At 45.0% G+C, this 20,705-nt stretch overlaps 1 protein-coding gene across 4 annotated transcripts in view; it reads right to left on the bottom strand.

The window, feature by feature from the left end:
- The window catches only part of LOC134357252 (endoplasmic reticulum aminopeptidase 2-like), a 92,965-nt gene extending 72,601 nt beyond the window's left edge, over positions 1-20,364 (bottom strand). The window contains exons 1-2 of one of the 4 annotated variants that reach the window (XM_063068588.1): positions 20,261-20,364; positions 17,227-17,353 (exon numbers count right to left, since the gene is read on the bottom strand). In XM_063068588.1, the coding sequence (XP_062924658.1) occupies positions 17,227-17,302 (76 nt within the window). In that variant the 5' untranslated portion in view covers positions 17,303-17,353; positions 20,261-20,364. Of the gene's footprint in view, positions 1-9,792; positions 9,802-9,843; positions 9,997-17,226; positions 17,354-20,260 lie in introns of those variants that run through there. The other 3 variants (XM_063068589.1, XM_063068590.1, XM_063068591.1) reach the window with 3 other exon arrangements.
- Positions 20,365-20,705: the final 341 nt, after the last annotated feature.

The following is a 20,705-nucleotide window of genomic DNA, read 5'->3' as shown; positions in this document are numbered from 1 at the left end:
CAAATGCTGTATGCACTCATTAGATAGCAATGCTGCAGATTGTTTTTCTTCCCAAGTTCTGTCACGTGGTTTCCAAGTAATTGCATTGCCTCAATTACATTAATTTTATCTGAATCATTTGTAATTATCACATGCTTAACATTTAGAAATTGCTTTTTTCCAAGTCTATCTGCTACTTTCAAGTTTTCCTTTTCTTGAATCAAAGCCTGTGGTTGTTTACTGAGAAGTTCTTCCTCATTTGTTTCCATGTTTTCGTTTTATAATTCGAATGTAGATAATTCACTTTGCAACAAATTCCTTTTCCTTTTGTAACTTTGAAATAAGTTCCTCCATTTTTTTAATCTGCTTTCCATGTCACTAAATTTTTTGACAAGAAGCATCTTTTTTCAGAAACTGGTCTCCTTTAAATGCGGTACTGCTTCATCCAATCTCTTTTCCAACTCACAGTTGTTCTTATTGAGTACTTCTATTTGTTGTTGGAGTTCTGCACATTTACCCTGGGTTTCAACCGTTTCTTGTATACATAAAATCTGAGGTTCCTCCTTAAGCTGTGATAAATATTTCGTAAATTCTTGACCATTTGCGATAAGACTCATTGTAAAATATATACTGCCATTAATATCCCGCCTCTCCTGCCTGTGAACCATTTGATCCTCCATTCAGCGCTTCTTCGACTGCTTCCCACCTAAGCCCTGTAATACCAAGATATTTTTCTGCAGACTTGACTATAATTTTAATTCTTTCAGTTCTTTTGTCTGTTTGTGCTGAACAGTTAATTGCATCTACCATAAATAGTACGAAATCCTTTCTACTCATTATTAGTGTATCCTTATTTATCATATTACAACCCTCACAGTTCACCAGTTTATTATTCCCTGTATTTGTTTGCTCAATGGCCTTCTCCTTTTCAGCGAATGCTTTCACTGCCTTTGCGTAATTGATCCCTTGAGTTACTTTTACATATTGTATCTCAGCTTCTTTCTTGCTATTAATGCACCCTCGATAAGCTGCACTGTGGTCCTCACCACAATTGCAGCATTTCAGCCTAGCTCCCGCCTCACATTTCCCGCATTCATGTTCTCCAGCGCATCTCCCACATCTTTGTTTCGCTCTGCAGACCTCATAACACATATACCCTAAATAACCTTTAGTCCGCAATCTCTGTTCAAAGTTAATCATAATGGAAAGCGGCCAGTGAAGGAGTGGAGCTTTGAGGCTTTGACTCAAGAGGCTTTGACGAGCAGAGGCGGAGGACGAGCTTGTTCCCAGTTAGTCTTTACAATGCCTCCTGAGACGGTGATGTGCCTCTCATGTGAGATGTGGCAGTCTTGGAGGAACGCTCCTCTCCCACAGAGTCACATCTGCCAGAAGTGCATGCGGCTGGGTGATCTGGAAGACCATGTAAGGAATCTGGAGCAGCAGCTGGATGACCTTCGACTCATAAGGGAAAATGAGGCAGTCATAGTGAGAGCTACAGGGAGGTAGTCATATCTAGGCTGTTGGAAGCAGGTCGTTGTGTGACAGAGGGGGGAAAGTGAAGGTGAGCAGACAGGGAGTGCAGAGCACCCCTGTAGCCATTCCCCTGAATAATAAGTTTACTGTCCTGGATACTGTTGGCGGGGACGACCGACCAGGTGTGAGCCACGGTGGCAGGGCCTCCAGCACTGAGTCTGACCCGGTGGTGCAGAAGGGTGGGACGGAGAAGAGGAATGCTGTCATCATTGGAGACTCTATAGTCAAGGGAGCAGACAGGAGATTTTGTGGATGTGAGAAGGACACCCACATGGTTTGTTGCCTCCCAGGTGCCAGGGTCCGGGATGTCTCTGACTGGGTGCACGACATCCCGGTACGAGAGGGAAATCAACCAGAAGTCGTGATACATGTTGGTACCAACGACACAGGCAGGAAGAGGGATGAGGTCCTGAAGTGTGAGTTTTGGGAACTAGGCAGAAGGCTGAAGAACAGGACCTCAAGGGTGGCGTTCTCAGGATTGCTGCCAGTGCCACGTGACAGTGATGGTAAGAATTGGAGGAGATGGCAGTTGAATGCGTGGCTGAGGAGTTGGTGCAGGGAGCAGGGTTTTAGATTTTTGGATCATTGGGATCTCTTTTGGGGAAGGTGGGACCTGTACAGATTGGATGGGTGGCACATGAACTCGAGGGGGAGCAATATCCTTGCAGGTAGGTTTGCTAGCATGGTTCAGGAGGGTTTAAACTAATTTGCAAGGGGGATGGGACCCAGAGCGATAGAGCAGTGAAAGAAGTGCATGGAGTAAAGCCAGATCTAACATGTAGAGAGGCTTTGAGGAAAGAGAAGCAGATTAAACAGTGTAAAGGTAGTAAGGTAGAAGGGCTGAAGTGTGTGTACCTCAATGCAAGAAGCATCAGGAACAAAGGTGATGAACTGAGAGCTTGGATACATACATGGAATTATGATGTAGTGGCCATTACAGAGACTTGGCTGGCACCAAGGCAGGAATGGATTCTCAATATTCCTGGATTTCAGTGCTTTAAAAGGGATAGGGAGGGGGGAAAAAGGGGAGGAGGGGTGGCATTACTGGTCAGGGATACTATTACAGCTACAGAAAGGGTGGGTAATGTAGCAGGATCCTCTTTTGAGTCAGTATGGGTGGAAGTCAGGAACAGGAAGGGAGCGGTTACTCTACTGGGGGTATTCTATAGGCCCCCTAGTAGCAGCAGAGATACAGAGCAGCAGATTGGGAGGCAGATTTTGGAAAGGTGCAAAAATAACAGGGTTGTTATCATGGGTGACTTTAACTTCCCTAATCTTGATTGGCACCTGATTAGTTCCAAGGGTTTAGATGGGGCAGAGTTTGTTAAGTGTGTCCAGGACGGATTCCTGTCACAGTATGTGGACAGGCCGACCAGGGGGATTACCATACTAGATCTAGTACTAGGTAATGAACTGGGTCAGGTCACAGATCTCTCAGTGGGTGAGCATCTGGGGGACAGCGACCACTGCTCCCTGGCCTTTAGCATTATCATGGAAAAGGATAGAACCAGACAGGACAGGAACATTTTTAATTGGGGAAGGGCAAATTATGAGGCTATAAGGCTAGAACTCGCGGGTATGAATTGGAATGATGTTTTTGCAGGGAAATGTACTATGGACATGTGGTCGATGTTTAGAGATCTCTTGCAGGATGTTAGGGATAAATTTGTCCTAGTGAGAAAGATAAAGAACGGTAGGGTGACGGAACCATGGGTGACAAGTGAGGTGGAAAATCTAGTCAGGTGGAAGAAGGCAGCATACATGAGGTTTAGGAAGCAAGGATCAGATGGGTCTATTGAGGAATATAGGCAAGCAGGAAAGGAGCTTAAGAAGGGGCTGAGAAGAGCAAGAAGGGGGCATGAGAAGGCCTTGGTGAGTAGGGTAAAGGAAAACCCCAAGGCATTCTTCAATTATGTGAAGAAAAAAAGGATGACAGGAGTGAAGGTAGGACCGATTAGAGATAAAGGTGGGAAGATGTGCCTGGAGGATGTGGAAGTGAGCGAGGTCCTCAATGATTTCTTATCTTCAGTATTCACCAATGAGAGGGAACTTGATGATGGTGAGGACAATATGAGTGAGGTTGATGTTCTGGAGCATGGTAATATTAAGGGAGAGGAGGTGTTGGAGTTGTTAAAATACATTAGGATGGATAAGTCCCCGGGGCCTGACAGAATATTCCCCAGGCTGCTCCACGAGGCAAGGGAAGAGATTGCTGAGCCTCTGGCTAGGATCTTTATGTCCTCGTTGTCCACGGGAATGGTACCGGAGGATTGGAGGGAGGCGAATGTTGTCCCCTTGTTCAAAAAAGGTAGTAGGGATAGTCCAGGTAATTATAGACCAGTGAGCCTTACGTCTGTGGTGGGAAAGCTGTTGGAAAAGATTCTTAGGGATAGGATCTATGGGCATTTAGAGAATCATGGTCTGATCAGGGACAGTCAGCATGGCTTTGTGAAGGGCAGATCATGTCTAACAAGCCTGATAGAGTGCTTTGAGAAGGTGACCAGGCATATAGATGAGGGTAGTGCAGTGGATGTGATCTATATGGATTTTAGTAAGGCATTTGACAAGGTTCCACACACGGTAGGCTTATTCAGAAAGTCGGAAGGCATGGGATCCAGGGAAGTTTGGCCAGGTGGATTCAGAATTGGCTTGCCTGCAGAAGGCAGAGGGTCATGGTGGAGGGAGTACATTCAGATTGGAGGATTGTGACTAGTGGTGTCCCACAAGGATCTGTTCTGGGACCTCTACTTTTCGTGATTTTTATTAACGACCTGGATGTGGGGTAGAAGGGTAGGTTGGCAAGTTTGCAGACGACACAAATGTTGGTGGTGTTGTAGATAGTGTAGAGGATTGTCGAAGATTCCAGAGAGACATTGATAGGATGCAGAAGTGGGCTGAGAAGTGGCAGATGGAGTTCAACCCGGAGAAGTGTGAGGTGGTACACTTTGGAAGAACAAACTCCGAGGCAGAGTACAAAGTAAATGGCAGGATACTTGGTAGTATGGAGGAGCAGAGGGATCTGGGGGTATATGTCAACAGATCCCTGAAAGTTGCCTCACAGGTAGATAGGGTAGTTAAGAAAGCTTATGGGGTGTTAGCTTTCATAAGTCGAGGGATAGAGTTTAAGAATCGCGATGTAATGATGCAGCTCTATAAAACTCTAGTTAGGCCACACTTGGAGTACTGTGTCCAGTTCTGGTCACCTCACTATAGGAATGATGTGGAAGCATTGGAAAGGGTACAGAGGAGATTTACCAGGACGCTGCCTAGTTTAGAGAGTATGGATTATGATCAGAGATTAAGGGAGCTAGGGCTTTACTCTTTGGAGAGAAGGAGGATGAGAGGAGACATGATAGAGGTGTACAAGATAATAAGACGAATAGATAGAGTGGACAGCCAGCACCTCTTCCCCAGGGCACCACTGCTTAATACAAGAGGACATGGCTTTAAGGTAAGGGATGGGAAGTTCAAGGGGGATATTAGAGGAAGGTTTTTCACTCAGAGAGTGGTTGGTGTGTGGAATGCACTGCCTGAGTCAGTGGTGGAGGCAGATACACTAGTGAAGTTTAAGAGACTACTACACAGGTACATGGAGGAATTTAAGGTGGAGGATTACATGGGAGGCTGGGTTTGAGGGTCGGCACAACATTGTGGGGCGAAGGGCCTGTACTGTACTATTCTATGTTCTATAACCGATAAACTACCACACTTTTTTTCCGTTTCTTGTTATTTTCAAATGTTTGGCCTCAATAATTTTTGCTCCTTTTATGTTCTGTTTAATCTCATCCACAGTAACTTTTGTTGGTATCCCCAAAATAACTCCTCTAGTCTACTCTCTATTGTTGAGTATTGGGCATTGCACTTTTTTGCCATCTATTTTATTAATCATATCACTTTGCCTTGTTGAGCACTATCCCGACAAATCACTAATAGCGATCCATTTCATAAAATCTTTGCTCTTTTGACTTCGCCTATAAGTTTGTTGATCATCTTTGTCAAGTGAATCCGGTTCCATTCACCAAAAGACGCTATCCTATTTTGATTATCCCCTGACTCCTGAGAGTTTGACATCTCATACCTGTTTTCTTTTCTTACTCTTTCCACTCCATTCGTCTTTCCCGCCATCCTCCGTCTCTCACTTCCGTTATCCATCGACCAGCAATTCATCCTGCATGATACTTTCTTTATCAACTCAGCAGTTGTGGCCTCCATGTTGTTTCACCTCCCAACCTAAAACTCCCAGGGGCAGCCTCCAAGGCTTGTTCAATGTGTTTAGGGTTTTTCAATGTCCTTCCCATCTCCAGGACTCCCTAGCCTTCCTCTCAGCCCTGCCTGAGGTTTCTTGATCTCAGTTTGCTGGGGTTCCCAGGTCTCAGCCTCTGCGGATCCCCAAGTCTCCCTGCCTCTCGAGTTCCCCAAGTCTCCCTGCCTCTCGAGTTCCCCAAGTCTCCCTGCCTCTCGAGTACCCCAGGTCTCCCGAGTCTTCCCTGGATCTCGCGTTTTCAGGACTTCCTGGGCCATCAAGTGCCAGCTGCAGGCAGGGGTGTCCTGTAGTGACGGCTTCGGGCCTGTGCAGGGCAGCAGAGAGCATTGGGCGCTGGGATTTTTAAAGCACCTGAATTGGTTAATTGTTGCTTAACAGCAGTTACTAATGGTTTAAGAGTTCTTTGTGGTTTTCTCAAGCTGCTCTCTCTTTGTAATGCAGTTTCCGGGTGCTTTCTGTTTAGGTTTGTTTTGATAAACTCAGGGATTCTGTTTAGTTTTATTATTGAAGTAGCTACCCAATTAGCTCCAATCCGAGAGTCCTTGTTTTGAGAATGATTCGACTCACCGTGTCACTTGGTCGAGCTACCTCTGTATAAGCTCTTGTTTCTGTCTCTACATGGAAGTCTTTGGCTCCGATATTGGCAATGCACATGATGGCACTCATGTATCAGCATCACTGAAGGACATCTCGGACAAGTCCCTAATTCGGGACTTCCAGCGGATACAAGTCTATGGCGCCCTGTCACAACCACAGATTCGGCAGCACAGCAGTTTCGGCAATTGCGCTTGTGAATATGCACATGTCAGCTAATTATTATGTCTTTGTGATAGTATTTAACTCTATTCATTCCGTCGTACTGTTTTTCGAGACTTTAGGACATAGCTACGCTTCGTTGTCTGCATTCCGCCTTGCCTGAGCAACTGGACTGTCGAGTCAACTGACTCTGAAGACTAGCGGTACTTCTTTTATTCTTAGTTGTTCTTTTCAGCCGCAGAGTAGGCTTCGCTTTCCATTTGAATTTTTTAGTTAACGACCCTGCTTGGCCTAGCATTTACTATTTTCTTTTCCCTTTAACATTGTTTGCATTGAAGTCTGTGAAATATCGACCCGCTTTAGTGTCTCTCCCTCACTCCGCACTTGGGCCGAATCCGAACCTGGTGACAGGATACTTTTGAGGCTAGTGTCCATGACGGAGCTGATTAATTTTACAACTCTCTGCAGCTTATTTCGATCCTGCACAGTGGCAGCACCCCCCCCCCCCATACCAGACAGTGATATAGCCAGTTATAATGCACAGTATATCTGTAGAAATGTGTGAGTGTTTTTGGTCACATACCAAATCTCCTCAATCTTCTAGTGAAAAATAGGCTGCATCGACATCTTGGGTCCAGGCTAGGTCCTCAGAGATATTGATGCCCAGGAATTTGAAATTGCTCACTCTTTCCATTTCTAATCCCTCTATGAGGATTGGTTCGTGTTCCCTCATCTAACCCTTCCTGAAGTCCACAATCAGCTCTTTGGTCTTACTGATGTTGCTGCGGCACCACGCCACTATTTGGTATAATCCTACTCTGTACGCCCTCTCGTCGCCATTGCGATTCTGCCAACAATGGATGTATCTTCAGTAAATATGCAGATGTAGACATCCCACCTCTCCCGGGAGTTCCGGGAGTCTCCCGCATATCGATAGCGGCTCACCGATGCCCGCAAATTATATACAATATCCCGGAAATCGATTTTTTAGAGAGGGAGAGGGGGAAAAATGAAAGAAAATGAATGAATCCTGCTTGATCTCTCTTTGTGCTAAGTAGACCTATCAGTTTTCTCTGTGGGCGGGCTGTACAGTTGACTTCTCTCTCTCTTCCATATTCTATGAATTCGGTTACTGCCGTCTGTAATGACGCTGAAATCATCTGGACAACTGCCGGTGATGAAGTACAAAAGCCTGACGAAGAAATTCCCAAGGCTGGCGGTGACAACCTGACTACGCGAGGCTGTCCTATACAGACGGGGCGCATTGGCGTCTTAAAGGGGATTAGAGCGGGGTTTAAATTGGAGCGAAATTCCAAAATCATCCGCTAAAACATCTTTAAAAACGCGCTCGCAGCAAACAAATTCTTCGGGTTTTTTTTCCCTGAAACACTTCCACTTACAGGGACATCGAAGCCCATAATGGGCAGGGTTTAAGTGCAGCCGTTTTCAGAAGAAAAACCGATTTTAATAAATACCCTGCCCCCACCGAGGTCTCGTCATTAGGACAGCGAACTGTTTACCTGTGCTGTGCACTTTATATGCATTTTGAGTTACACTTTATTAAATAATATGGTAATATATTGTTTTATGTGCTGTGCGTGATACATGTATCGTGGCTACACCGTGGTCCGGACAGAGATTGTTTCGTTTGTGGACAATCAGCCAGATGACAATAAACTTGAACTTGAAGATACAGAACTTCTAAATCACTCATTTAAAATCCCCCATTTCGATGTAAAAAAAGTAAGTTCTGATCCCGACTATTGCAGGCAGTGAGTGTGTGTGTGTGTGTGTGTGTGTGTGAGAGAGAGAGAAAGAGACTACGGACGTATATGCGATCGGACGTTGATCGAATGGACGTTAAGCGGCGTATACCTGTAATAAGGATACACCTTATGCTTTTATTTCTTTTAGGGACCACAACATATCAGGGAGGCTAAGCGCAGGGAAGACTGCTCAAGTATTTCACAGTTCTTTCCAGCAGAAAACCGAAGTCTGACCAGAGAAGGTCACTAGAGCTGAGGTGTACTTTACAACTTCCATCGCTGAGCATAACCTGCCATTCCAGGTGTGTAAGCACACGGGCAAGTTAATCAGGAAAATGTTTCCTGATTCAGAAATAGCAAAAAACTATGCCTGCTCATCAACCAAGGCAGCAGCTATTGTGAACATGGCAGATTGAGACAGAATTCAGAAGTCAGCTGTCTCTCAAAACATTTGGAAACCTGGTGTCTTGCAGAATTAACAAATTCATTGACACAGACTGCTATGAGGTTGAGACCTCCCTGAAATGAGTTCTTGCAGGGTGGGGTGTCTGTTGAGCTGTGCCTAGCCACGCAGTCAGAGGGTGAAGCAGCGGGCTAAGCACACATCCCCGAGGAGCGCCGGTGTTGATTGTCAGCGAAGTGTGGATGTTATTTGCAAACTAGAGCTTCAGCACTATGCTAATCCGGTTTTTTTGATGGTCTAAAGGCAGTATACGGACTGTAATTTAAACATCTTTTAGCAAATGATACATTTGGTTCGGCGCAAAATACAGCAGATGGTGAATCAAGCAACAATCGATTTGCTGGAGGAATGCAGCGAATCGAACAGCATCTGTGTGGGAAAAGAATTGCGCACACCCATGTTTCTGATTCAAACGCTGCAACAAAACTGGACCCAAACTTAGACAGAAAATATCAACAATTCCTCAGATTTTTTTGTCAGTCAGACTGCATCTGTGTGGGAAGAAAGAAACCATCGATGCAGGGTTTGGATACTAAACGTGACACAGACAATTCCTTTACTCTCACGGACGCTACTCGACCCGCTCAGGCCCTCCAGAAGATTGTTACACTAATTAAACCGAGGATACCTAATCCTGTTGTTTGATCCTGTTTTACAATCAATATATAAAGCGCTTCAACCAGCGTGAAGTAACTTAAGCGTGAAGTAATTTAAGCGTGAAGTAACTTAATTTCCAAATTTCCAAATTCTTAATTTCAGATCTATGCAGGTCGGAAAAAAACTTGCAACCTTCTAACTTCCGCATTTGTCAACAAGGGCGCTTAGCTACACAGCACAGATCCACCGTTAGTTTGTTCGATAACTAATATCGATCTTTTAACCTTCAATCGTATCGATAAGCAAATTAATTAGATTTTTTTTTACAAATTTGAGCTTATAAAAATGTCATTGTTCAGTAGCATCAGTTGAGGTAAAATTCCGACGGCTTCTAGATGTAAACATTATATAGTACCAACTGCCGCTTCACTTACGATGACCAACGCCCGTAAATCTCTGCCCGCCCGCCCGCCCTTTGCTCCTACCAGCCATCAGGATGTCGCCAGGAACGCTCGTATTTTCGACTTTGGCGTTTTGGTCACCCGGATATAAATAGCCTTTCTTAAATAAAACTCTTTTCTCTTGGGGTGGAGTTTGTTCGGTGTGTTCAGGAAGGTTTCTCGACTCTATAGGAGAAGACTTGATATAATAGGAGGAGAGGCTGTCCTTAATCTGTTATTGGGAAATGAAGCTGGTTAGGTGTCAGATCTCACAGTGGGAGAGCATTTTAGAGATAGTGATCATAATTCTATCTCCCTTACAATGGCATTGGAGAGAGATAGGAACAGACAAGTTAGAAAAGCGTTTAATTGGAGTAAGGAGAATTATGAGGCTATCAGGCAGGCAATTGGAAGCTTAAATTGGGAACAGGTGTTCTCAAGGAAAAGTACGGAAGAAAGGTGGTAAATGTTCAAGGAATATTTGTGTGGAGTTCCGCATAGGTACGTTCCAATGAGACAGGGACGTTATGGTAGTGCCATGGTCCGGATCGGGGTCCCTTTAAATTTACCTTGTTTATGTTACGATCCGGACCATTGCTTCCCTGTTTCCCCGTGTCCCTCGGCTTTGGTGATTAGAGGCAATTAACGCTCTGGCTTTCAAACGTTCGGCGTGGGAGCGTCTGCAAAGTTATCAAAGGTACGGTATGTCGATGTTATCTGGCCGGAGCAAGCCTAGTCTCTGCCGAAGCAAGTGCCGGTAATTCGCCCTTCCTCACCGGAGTAACCCTGTCCAGTTACCTCACCGAAGCGAGCCTGCAAAGTTTCCTCATCAAGGTGGGTCTGTCAGTTAACCCGCCGGAGAGAATCAGGAGCCGCTGTCTACTGTTCCTGGGCCGAGTCCAGAGCTCGACACTACCCGGAGGTTCCAAGTACCACGTCCTGGCTCCGGCGGCATCCAAGTACCACGGCCAAATCCAAGTCCTGGCGCTGGCGGCATCCGAGTGCCACGTCCAGTCCTGGCCCTGGCGGTCTGTGATTCCTGTCCTACCCCCCCCCCTGTCTGAATCCCTTCTCTGCCCCTGTCGCCTCTGCCCTCGTCTGCACTTCCGTCTAGTTCTATCGCTGGAGCTAGATAGGAACTATGTTCTTTGGTGTTTGCCTTGTCTTGTCCTCGCCTCCGTGGGGTAAGTCAGGCCGTCCTGCCGTTGCTCCGCGGGGGTCATGAGTCCCGGCCCTATGTCCTGTACCCAAGGAGGGATCCCGGCTCTCTGTTCTGTGTATGAGTCCCGGCCCTATGTCCTGTACCCAAGGAGGGGTCCCGACTCTGTGTTCTGTGTATGTATCCATGGTTGTATGTATCCATGGTTCCATGTACCTGCTCCCCGAGACCGAGGCTCTGTGTTCCCATGTTGTTCCTCTCCCTAGCCCATGTCATGTCCATGCCTGGTTCTGGGGTCTGAGCCTGAGGCAAGACCCAGGTACTGGGTCCTTGCCCAGTCTCTGGCTCGGAGTCCATACCCTAGCCTCTTCATGTCTCCCCTAGTTCTGGGATCCGATTCCGAGTCCAAGCCCAGCCCTTGTCCCAGCCTAGTCGTAGTCCTGAGTCCTTGTCCAGTCGCTATTCCTGCTCCTGCCTTGCTCTCCTGGTATCAAACAATAAACTAAATCTAAGTAACCTCACAAGATGTGTCTTGCATTTGGGTCCACCCTTGCTCCCAATGCCCCTGCCCATTGTGACAGGTAGGGTGCAGGAACCGTGGTGTACAAAGGCCGTAATAAATCTAGTCAAGAAGAAAAGAAAAGCTTACAAAAGGTTCAGAGAGCTAGGTAATGTTAGAGATCTAGAAGATAGGGTGAACAGGAAGGAGCTTAGAAAGGAAATTAGGAGAGCCAGAAGGGGCCATGAGAAGGCCTTGGCAGGCAGGATTAAGGAAAACCCCAAGGCATTCTACAAGTATGTGAAGAATAAGAGGATAAGACGTGAAAGAATAGGACCTATCAAGTGTGACAGTGGGAAGTGTGTCTGGAACCGGAGGAAATAGAGATGCTTGATGAATACTTCAGTATTCACTATGGAAATGGATCTTGGTGATTGTAGTGCTGAATTGCAGCAGACTGAAAAGCTTGAGCATGTAGCTATTAAGAAAGAGGATGTGCTGGAGCTTTTGGAAAGCATCAAGTTGGATAAGTCGCTGGGACTGGATGAGATGTATCCCAGGCTACTGTGGGAAGCGAGGGAGGAGATTACTGAGCCTCTGGCGATGATCTTTGAATCATCAATGGGGACGAGAGAGGTTCCGGAGGATTGGAGGGTTGCAGACGTGTTCCCTTATTCAAGAAAAGGAGCAGAGATAGCCCAGGAAATTATAGATGAGTGATTCTTACTTCAATGGTTGGTAAGTTGATGGAGAAGATCCTGAGAGGCAGGATTTATGAACATTTGGAGAGGTATAATATGATTAGGAATAGTCAGCATAGCTTTGTCAAGGGCAGGTTGTGCCTTACGAGCCTGATTGCATTTTTTGAGGATGTGACTAAACACATTGATGAAGGAAGAGCAGTAGATATAAAGTATATAGATTTCAGCAAGGCATTTGATAAGGTACACCATACAAGGCTTATTGAGAAAGTAAGAAGGCATGGGCCTACTGAGAATCACAATTATTACCCACCCCTCTTGCCCTCAAGAAGGAGTTAGTGAGCTATGTCCTTGGAGTGCTCCAGTCCTGCCGAAGGCCATCCCCCGGTATTGCTGGATAGGGAGGTCCAGTGCCTTCTGTTCTAAATAGACTTGATGATAAGGGCAGAAACAGTGATGTACTTTCAATACACACAAAAAATGCTGGTGAACACAGCACTCCAGGCAGCACCTATAGGAAGAGGTACAGTCGATGTTTCAGGCCGGGACCTTCATCAGGACTAACTGAAAGAAGAGATGATAAGAGATTGGGGAGGGGGAGATCCTGCATCCGGTGCTCCCAGTGCGGCCTTCTATATATTGGCGAGACCTGACGCAGGCTGGGAGACCATTTCGCTGAACACCTACGCTCTGTCCGCCAGAGAAAGCAGGATCTCCTGGTGGCCACACATTTTAATTCCATGTCCCATTCCCATTCTGATATGTCTATCCACGGCCGCCTCTACTGTCAAGATGAAGACACACTCAGGTTGGAGGAACAACACCTTATATTCCATCTGGGTAGCCTCCAACCTGATGGCATGAATATTGACTTCTCTAACTTCTGTTAATGCCCCTCCTCCCCTTCACACCCCATCCCTTTTATTTATTTATTAATATTTTTTAATATATTTTTTATTTTCCTCTTTTCTCCCTCTATCCCTCTCACTATAACTCCTTGCCTGCTCTCCACCCTCTGGGCTCCCCTCCCCTTTTCTCTTTCTCCCCAGGCTTTCCGTTCCATGATCCCCTCCCTTCTCCAGCCTGGTATCCCCTTTGCCAACCAACTTTCCAGCTCTTAGATCCACCCCACCCCTCCTCTCTCTCCTATCATTTCAGATCTCCCCCTTCCCCTCCCACTTTCAAATCTCTTACTATTTCTTCTTTCAGTTAGTTCTGACGAAGGGTCTCGGCCGGAAACATTGACTGTACCTCTTCCTATAGATGCTGCCTGGCCTGCTGTGTTCAGCAGCATTTTTTTTTGTGTGTTGCTTGAATTTGCAGCATCTGCAGATTTCCTTGTGTCTGCGATGTACTTTCAATGTTGGTGTGCAAGGTACCCCTTTGCCCCATAAATCTCATCTTTTTCTCAACCACTGGCTGCCATACATTCAAACAAATGAAGGAAATTGTGGAACTTTACTGAAAATGAGAGTGCAGTGAATTAGTGAGTGCGAATATGTGTGTGTTTGAGAGAGGAGGGAGGGATGGGGAGTGGGAGAAGGATAAAGGGAGAGTGGGAGAGAGAGAACTTGATGTGCTTGTACTGCAGCTGTTAAAGGCTTTCACTGTCTTGACCGAGTACATATTATAGAACTGTAAGTATCATTGCGCTAAAAAAGTAAATTGATGGGTAACTCAATTACATAAAAAATAATTATTCAATATTATTATAACCATATAACAATTACAGCACAGAAACAGGCCATCTCGTCCCTTCTAGTCCTTCATCTATTGTTTTCTATTACTATTCCTTTGGTCAACAATTTTTGCATGCCAGTTCTAAACAAGGCCCTAAAATACTCCAAAGTTTGACCATAAGACATAAAAGCAGAATTAGGCCATTCAGTTCATCAAGTCTGCTCTGCTATTCAGTTATGGTTGATTTATCCTCCCATCACCTACCTTCTCCCCATAAACTTTGACACCCTCACTTATTAAGCAGAGTAGATTCAAGTTAGTTGGGTCACATCGTGACCAATACATTTTGGCCCAAATAAGTGGCTCCCCCAATTAGTCGAAGTTTCCTGGAAATGGTTAAAAAGGTATAAAAAGACAAAATAACAAATTATGTATTTAAATGAAATACATAAATTAGAACATTACCAATACTACTACAGTACTTTAAAACTGTTGTAGTTCCTGGTAGTTATCAATGGAGGAATTCATCCAGTGTATATGTTCTTTCAATTGACTGTAAATGAACAAAATCAGCAGAGATACTTTTGCAGACAATGCTTTTGATGATGGCATCCTTCAAATCTTCATTTTCATTGTAACATTTGATTGTCAATACCTTCAAATTCTTCATAGTCTTTTACTTGTTAAAGTAATGAAATTGTTTCATTTTCACTCCTGGCCATTTCTGGCATCTCCAAGCCTGAATGCTTGAAGTTGCAGTGAGCAAAACAATTCTGAGTTGTCTTAATGCTGATTTCTTGCCAACTATCAGTGACAAAAAAAATCACTGTTTATTTTTAACAGAAACATATAACTGATACTATTTAAAAACTGTTTGTTCTATACAGGGTGTAGTGTTGAATTGCCACACAAATACATTTGACTGATATGAGTTAGAAATTGTTCAATGGTAATCTTCTGTCCTATTTAACCAGTCGCCCAATTAACTGGAATCCACTGTACTTATCCACCTCTGCTCTAAATATACCCAATGAACAAGAGCAAAGGAGTTAGATTATCTCCCCTCTTTGTTACTCTGTTCCTCTCCTTTACTCTGTAAAGCAACTACAAAAATCCTTTGTTCACCTCTCCCAGGCAATACCAAGGTCCTAGTTAACTACTCTGAACAGGCAACAACACAGTACTGCTGTGGGGGGAAAAAAAACCCCAAACAAATTTCATGATATACTGTATTGTGTGATGATAAAACTGATTTTGATATGGGTCTCTTTTGTGGACTGAGAGTGGGAAGGGGACAGAGAGAGGGGAATCATGGTTGGGAAAAGGGGAATGGAGAGGGGAGGGAGCAGGAAGCACCAGAGAGACAATCTGTGGTGATCAATAAGCCAATTGTTTGGAATCAAGTTACTGTACTTGGTAGCTCACCCCCACCCCATCTCCTCCCTCGCCACTTCTCTGTCACCTATCCCACACCTGTCCTACAGTGCTCCACCCTCATCATTTCCAACATCCTTTGCTTCTGCCAGATTTACAAACTCACTTTCCGCTTCATGTTGACAAATGCAGTACTGTGCAAAAGTCTTAGGCACCCTAGCTCTATTGTCGGGCAAGATTTATCCTTGAGGAAACCATGCTGATTTGGGCCTATTTTATCATGTGCATCCAAGTACTGAGACCTCATCCTAACTAATCATTTCCAACATCTTCCCAACCACTGAAATCAGACTAACTGTCCTATAGTTTCCTTTCTTCTACCACTCTCCCTTCTTGAAGAGTGGAGTGACATTTCCATTTTCCAGTCGTCCAGAACCATTCCACAATCTAGTGATTCTCATTACTAATGCCTCCATGATCTCTTCAGCCACCTTTTTCAGAACCCTAGGGTGTACACCATTTGGTCCAAATGACTTATTTACCTTCAGACCTTTCAGTTTTTGAAGAACGTTCTCTCTAGTTATGGTAACTTCACACACTTCATGAACCTTGACACCTGGAACTTCCACTATACTGCTAGTGTCTTGCACAGTGAAGACAGACGCAAAATATTTATTCAGTTCATCCGCCATTTCATTGTCCCCCATTACTACCTCTCCAGCATTGTTTTCCAGTGGTCTGATATCCACTCATGCCTCTCTTTTACACCTTATGTAACTGAAGAAACTTTTGGTATCCTCTTTAATATTATTGGCTAGCTTACTTTCATATTCCATCTTCACCTTCTTAATAACTTTTTTAGTTGCCTTCTGTTGGTTTTTTAAAGCTTCCCAATCCTCTTACTTCCCACTAACTGTTGCTCTATTATATGCCTTCTGGCTTTTGACTTCTCATTACCCATGGTTATAGCATCTTGCCCAGAGAATACTTCTTCCTCTTTGGGATAGATGTACCTTGTGCCTTCTGAATTGCTTCCAGAAATTCTAGCCATTGTTGCTCTGCCATCATCCCTGCCTGTGTTCTTTTCTAATCAATTCTGGCCAACTCTTTTCTCATGCCTCTGCAATACTGATATATCTGACCAGCTTCTCTTTCAAATTTCAGGGTGAATTTTATCATATTATGATCACTTTCCCCTAAAGGTTTTTTTTTTACCTTAAGCTCTCTAATCAATTCTGGTTTATCGGACAACACCTAATCCAGAATAGCTGATCCCTTAGTGGTGTCTCTTAGAGCTGCTCTAAAAAGCCATTTTGTTGACACTCTAGAAATCCCCCCTGCAGGAACCCAGCACCAAACTGATTTTTCCAAATCTACCTGCACATTGAAGTCCCCCATGACTATTGTAACATTGCCCTTTTGGCATGCATTTTCTATCTTCCATTGTAATTTGTAGGCTATATCCCTACTTTTTTTTGGGGGGGGAGGGGTCTGTAAACATCTCCCATTATCTTTTTTACCTTTGCAGTTCCTTATGTCTGTCCACAATGGAATAGTCAGATTGTTCTTTTGCATATGAGATCATGTCTGATGAGTTTGTTTGATTTTTTTTGAAGAGGTAACTAAGAACGGTGGTGGGGTGGAGATACTTGCGTCTCTACCAAAGGAGGTGCAATGTGCTCTTCCCCTCCACTAGCTTGAAGGTCAACCTTGGCAAAAGTGTAGCACCTACTTAGCCCACCCCCAATCAGGATCATTTGGAGCCATGGGAGCGGGGAGCACTCGGTGCATATCCCAAGTCCTGGTTATGCGACCACTGACACCAGGTAGACAATCTCTGAAGAGTATTGATAATGGCTGGGGTCACCCATCTTGTAAAGACACTTCCCAGAAGAAGGCAATGGCAAACCTCTTCAGTAGAAATATATGCCAATAAAGATCATGCTCATTGAAAGACCATGATCACCTATGTCATCTGACACGGCACATAATAAATTAACTAAGAAGATGCATACATGCCACCATATAGAACTCCTCCTGAGATTTGTTTTCTTGCAGGCATACTCGATTGACCCATTGAATAAAAACCATAGCAGAATCAATGAAAGACCATACCAACTTGGGTGTTCAACAGGCAACAAACTGCAAATACAAAAAGAAAGAAATAATAAATAAATAAGCAATAAATACTGAAAACATGAGATAGCCCTTGAAAATGAGTCTATATGAGTTTTGGGAACATTTCAATGATGGAGCAAGTGAAACTGAGTGAAGTTACAAACAAAAAATCTGCAGATGCTGGAAATCCAAGCAACACACAAGAAATGCTGGAGGAGCTCAACAGTCCAGGCAGCATCTCGGAAAAGAGTACAGTTGACTTTTTGGGGAAACATCGACTGTTTACTCTTTTCCAAGATGCTGCCTGACCCGCTGAGTTCCTCCAGCATTTTGTGTGTGTTGCTTGAGTGTGAAGTTATCCTCTTTGCTTCAAGAGTCAGATGACTGAGATGTAGTAACTGTTCCTGAACTTGGTGGTGTGAGCCCCAAGGCTCCTGTACCACCTTCCTGATGGCAGCAGTGAGGAGAGAGCATATCCTGGGTGGTGGGACACATACTTTCCACGCATTTTCCCAGGGTGTGGGGAAAAAAAAGAACAAATTGTGCAAACAATAAGAAGTGAACAAATAGCATTAACTGCAGAGTGCCTGAAAGGGAGTCCTTGGCACAGCATTGATGGCCGCAGGCCAAAGCTACAGCAGAGTTAGTGATCACTGAAATGCCCTAGTCAAGTCATGCAAGTGCAAAAGTTCATAGGTTCACTTTACTATCAAAATATGTATGTACAATACAACTCTGATATTCGTCTTCTCCCGATAACCACGAAATATAGAAGAACCATGGTAGTTGTTGAAGAAAAGCCATCACTCCCCCTCCCTTATAAGAAAAAGAAAGAGAAACAAAACTTAAACAACAGGAATTCTGCAGATGCTGGAAATTCAAGCAACATACATCAAAGTTGCTGGTGAACGCAGCAGGCCAGGCAGCATCTATAGGAAGAGGCGCAGTCGACGTTTCAGGCCGAGACCCTTCGTCAGGACTAACTGAAGGAAGAGTGAGTAAGGGATTTGAAAGCTGGAGGGGGAGGGGGAGATGCAAAATGATAGGAGAAGACAGGAGGGGGAGGGATGGAGCCGAGAGCTGGACAGGTGATAGGTAGAAGGGGATACGAGAGGATCATGGGACAGGAGGTCCGGGAAGAAAGACGGGGGGGGGTGACCCAGAGGATGGGCAAGAGGTATATTCAGAGGGACAGAGGGAGAAAAAGGAGAGTGAGAGAAAGAATGTGTGCATTAAAAAGAGTAACAGATGGGGTACGAGGGGGAGGTGGGGCCTAGCGGAAGTTAGAGAAGTCAATGTTCATGCCATCAGGTTGGAGGCTACCCAGACGGAATATAAGGTGTTGTTCCTCCAACCTGAGTGTGGCTTCATCTTTACAGTAGAGGAGGCCGTGGATAGACATGTCAGAATGGGAATGGGATGTGGAATTAAAATGTGTGGCCACTGAGAGATCCTGCTTTCTCTGGCGGACAGAGCGTAGATGTTCAGCAAAGCGGTCTCCCAGTCTGCGTCGGGTCTCACCAATATATAAAAGGCCACATCGGGAGCACCGGACGCAGTATATCACCCCAGTCGACTCACAGGTGAAGTGATGCCTCACCTGGAAGGACTGTTTGGGGCCCTGAATGGTGGTAAGGGAGGAAGTGTAAGGGCATGTGTAGCACTTGTTCCGCTTACACGGATAAGTGCCAGGAGGGAGATCAGTGGGGAGGGATGGGAGGGACGAATGGACAAGGGAGTTGTGTAGGGAGCGATCCCTGCGGAATGCAGAGAGAGGCGGGGAGGGAAAGATATGCTTAGTGGTGGGATCCCGTTGGAGGTGGCGGAAGTTACGGAGAATAATATGTTGGACCCGGAGGCTGGTGGGGTGGTAGGTGAGGACCAGGGGAACCCTATTCCTAGTGGGGTGGTGGGAGGATGGAGTGAGAGCAGATGTACGTGAAATGGGGGAGATGCGTTTAAGAGCAGAGTTGATAGTGGAGGAAGGGAAGCCCCTTTCTTTAAAAAATGAAGACATCTCCCTCGTCCTAGAATGAAAAGCCTCATCCTGAGAGCAGATGCGGCGGAGACGGAGGAATTGCGAGAAGGGGATGGCGTTTTTGCAAGAGACAGGGTGAGAAGAGGAATAGTCCAGATAGTTGTGAGAGTCAGTAGGCTTATAGTAGACATCAGTGGATAAGCTGTCTCCAGAGACAGAGACAGAAAGATCTAGAAAGGGGAGGGAGGTGTCAGAAATGGACCAGGTAAACTTGAGGGCAGGGTGAAAGTTGGAGGCAAAGTTAATAAAGTTAACGAGTTCTGCATGCGTGCAGGAAGCAGCGCCAATGCAGTCGTCGATGTAGCGAAGGAAAAGTGGGGGACAGATACCAGAATAGGCACGGAACTTGCAACCTCCCACCCCTCCCTCGCAAAAAACAACAATAACATCAGAATACCAGCCCCCCCACAAAAACAGTGACAATAACATCAAATCCCCAGTCCTCTCCCTCACAGAAAACAGTGACAATAACATCAAATCCCCAGTCCTCTCCCTCACAGAAAACAGTGACAATGACATCAAATCCCCAGTCCTCTCCCTCACAGAAAACAGTGACAATAACATCAAATTCCCAGTCCTCTCCCTCACAGAAAACAGTGACAATAACATCAAATTCCCAGTCCTCTCCCTTACAGAAAAAACAGTGACAATAACATCAAATCCCCAGTCCTCTCTCTCACAGAAAAGAACACGATAATGATAATATCAAATCCCCAGACCACTCCTCACAGAAAAGAACGGTGACAATAGCATCAAAAAACCCCAACCCCCTTTCTCACACACAAAAACTTGCAGATTCACCCACACAGAATAACACCAACAAGAAAATCAAACATCAGACCCAAAATCCCCAACTTCACTCTTGCATAAAAAGTAAAATATTGCCCACTCACCAATCGGCAACAAGAAAGGAAAACACCGAAAACTGAGAGACCAAAAGAACGTACGTTCCAATAAACTGAACATAAAAGACTGACAAACAACCAATGTCCAAAAGTCAAATTGTGCAAATAATAAAAAAGTAAATAATTAATACTGAGAACATGAGTTGCATGTGATTACTCACAGTCTGATGTGGTACAAGGGGGAGGTTCCAGACACAATATAATCTGTAGATGTTGGGGTCAAAACAACACTCACAACACGCTGGAGGAACTCAGCAGGTCGGGCAGCATCTGTGGAAAAGATTGGTCGACGTTTTGGGCCAGAACCTTTCCGGCCTGAAACGTCGACCGATCTTTTTCACGGATGCTGCCTGCCCTGCTGAGTTCCCCCAGCATGTTGTGGAGGTTCCAGACAAAGCACAATTCAATCAAGACCCATTAATGATGACCTTGT

Source organism: Mobula hypostoma, chromosome 16 (assembly GCF_963921235.1).
Source record: "Mobula hypostoma chromosome 16, sMobHyp1.1, whole genome shotgun sequence".
NCBI classification, from domain to species: Eukaryota; Metazoa; Chordata; class Chondrichthyes; order Myliobatiformes; family Myliobatidae; genus Mobula; species Mobula hypostoma.
The sequence above is the reverse complement of the archived record's forward strand: the minus strand, read 5'-3'. Positions and strand labels throughout refer to the sequence as shown.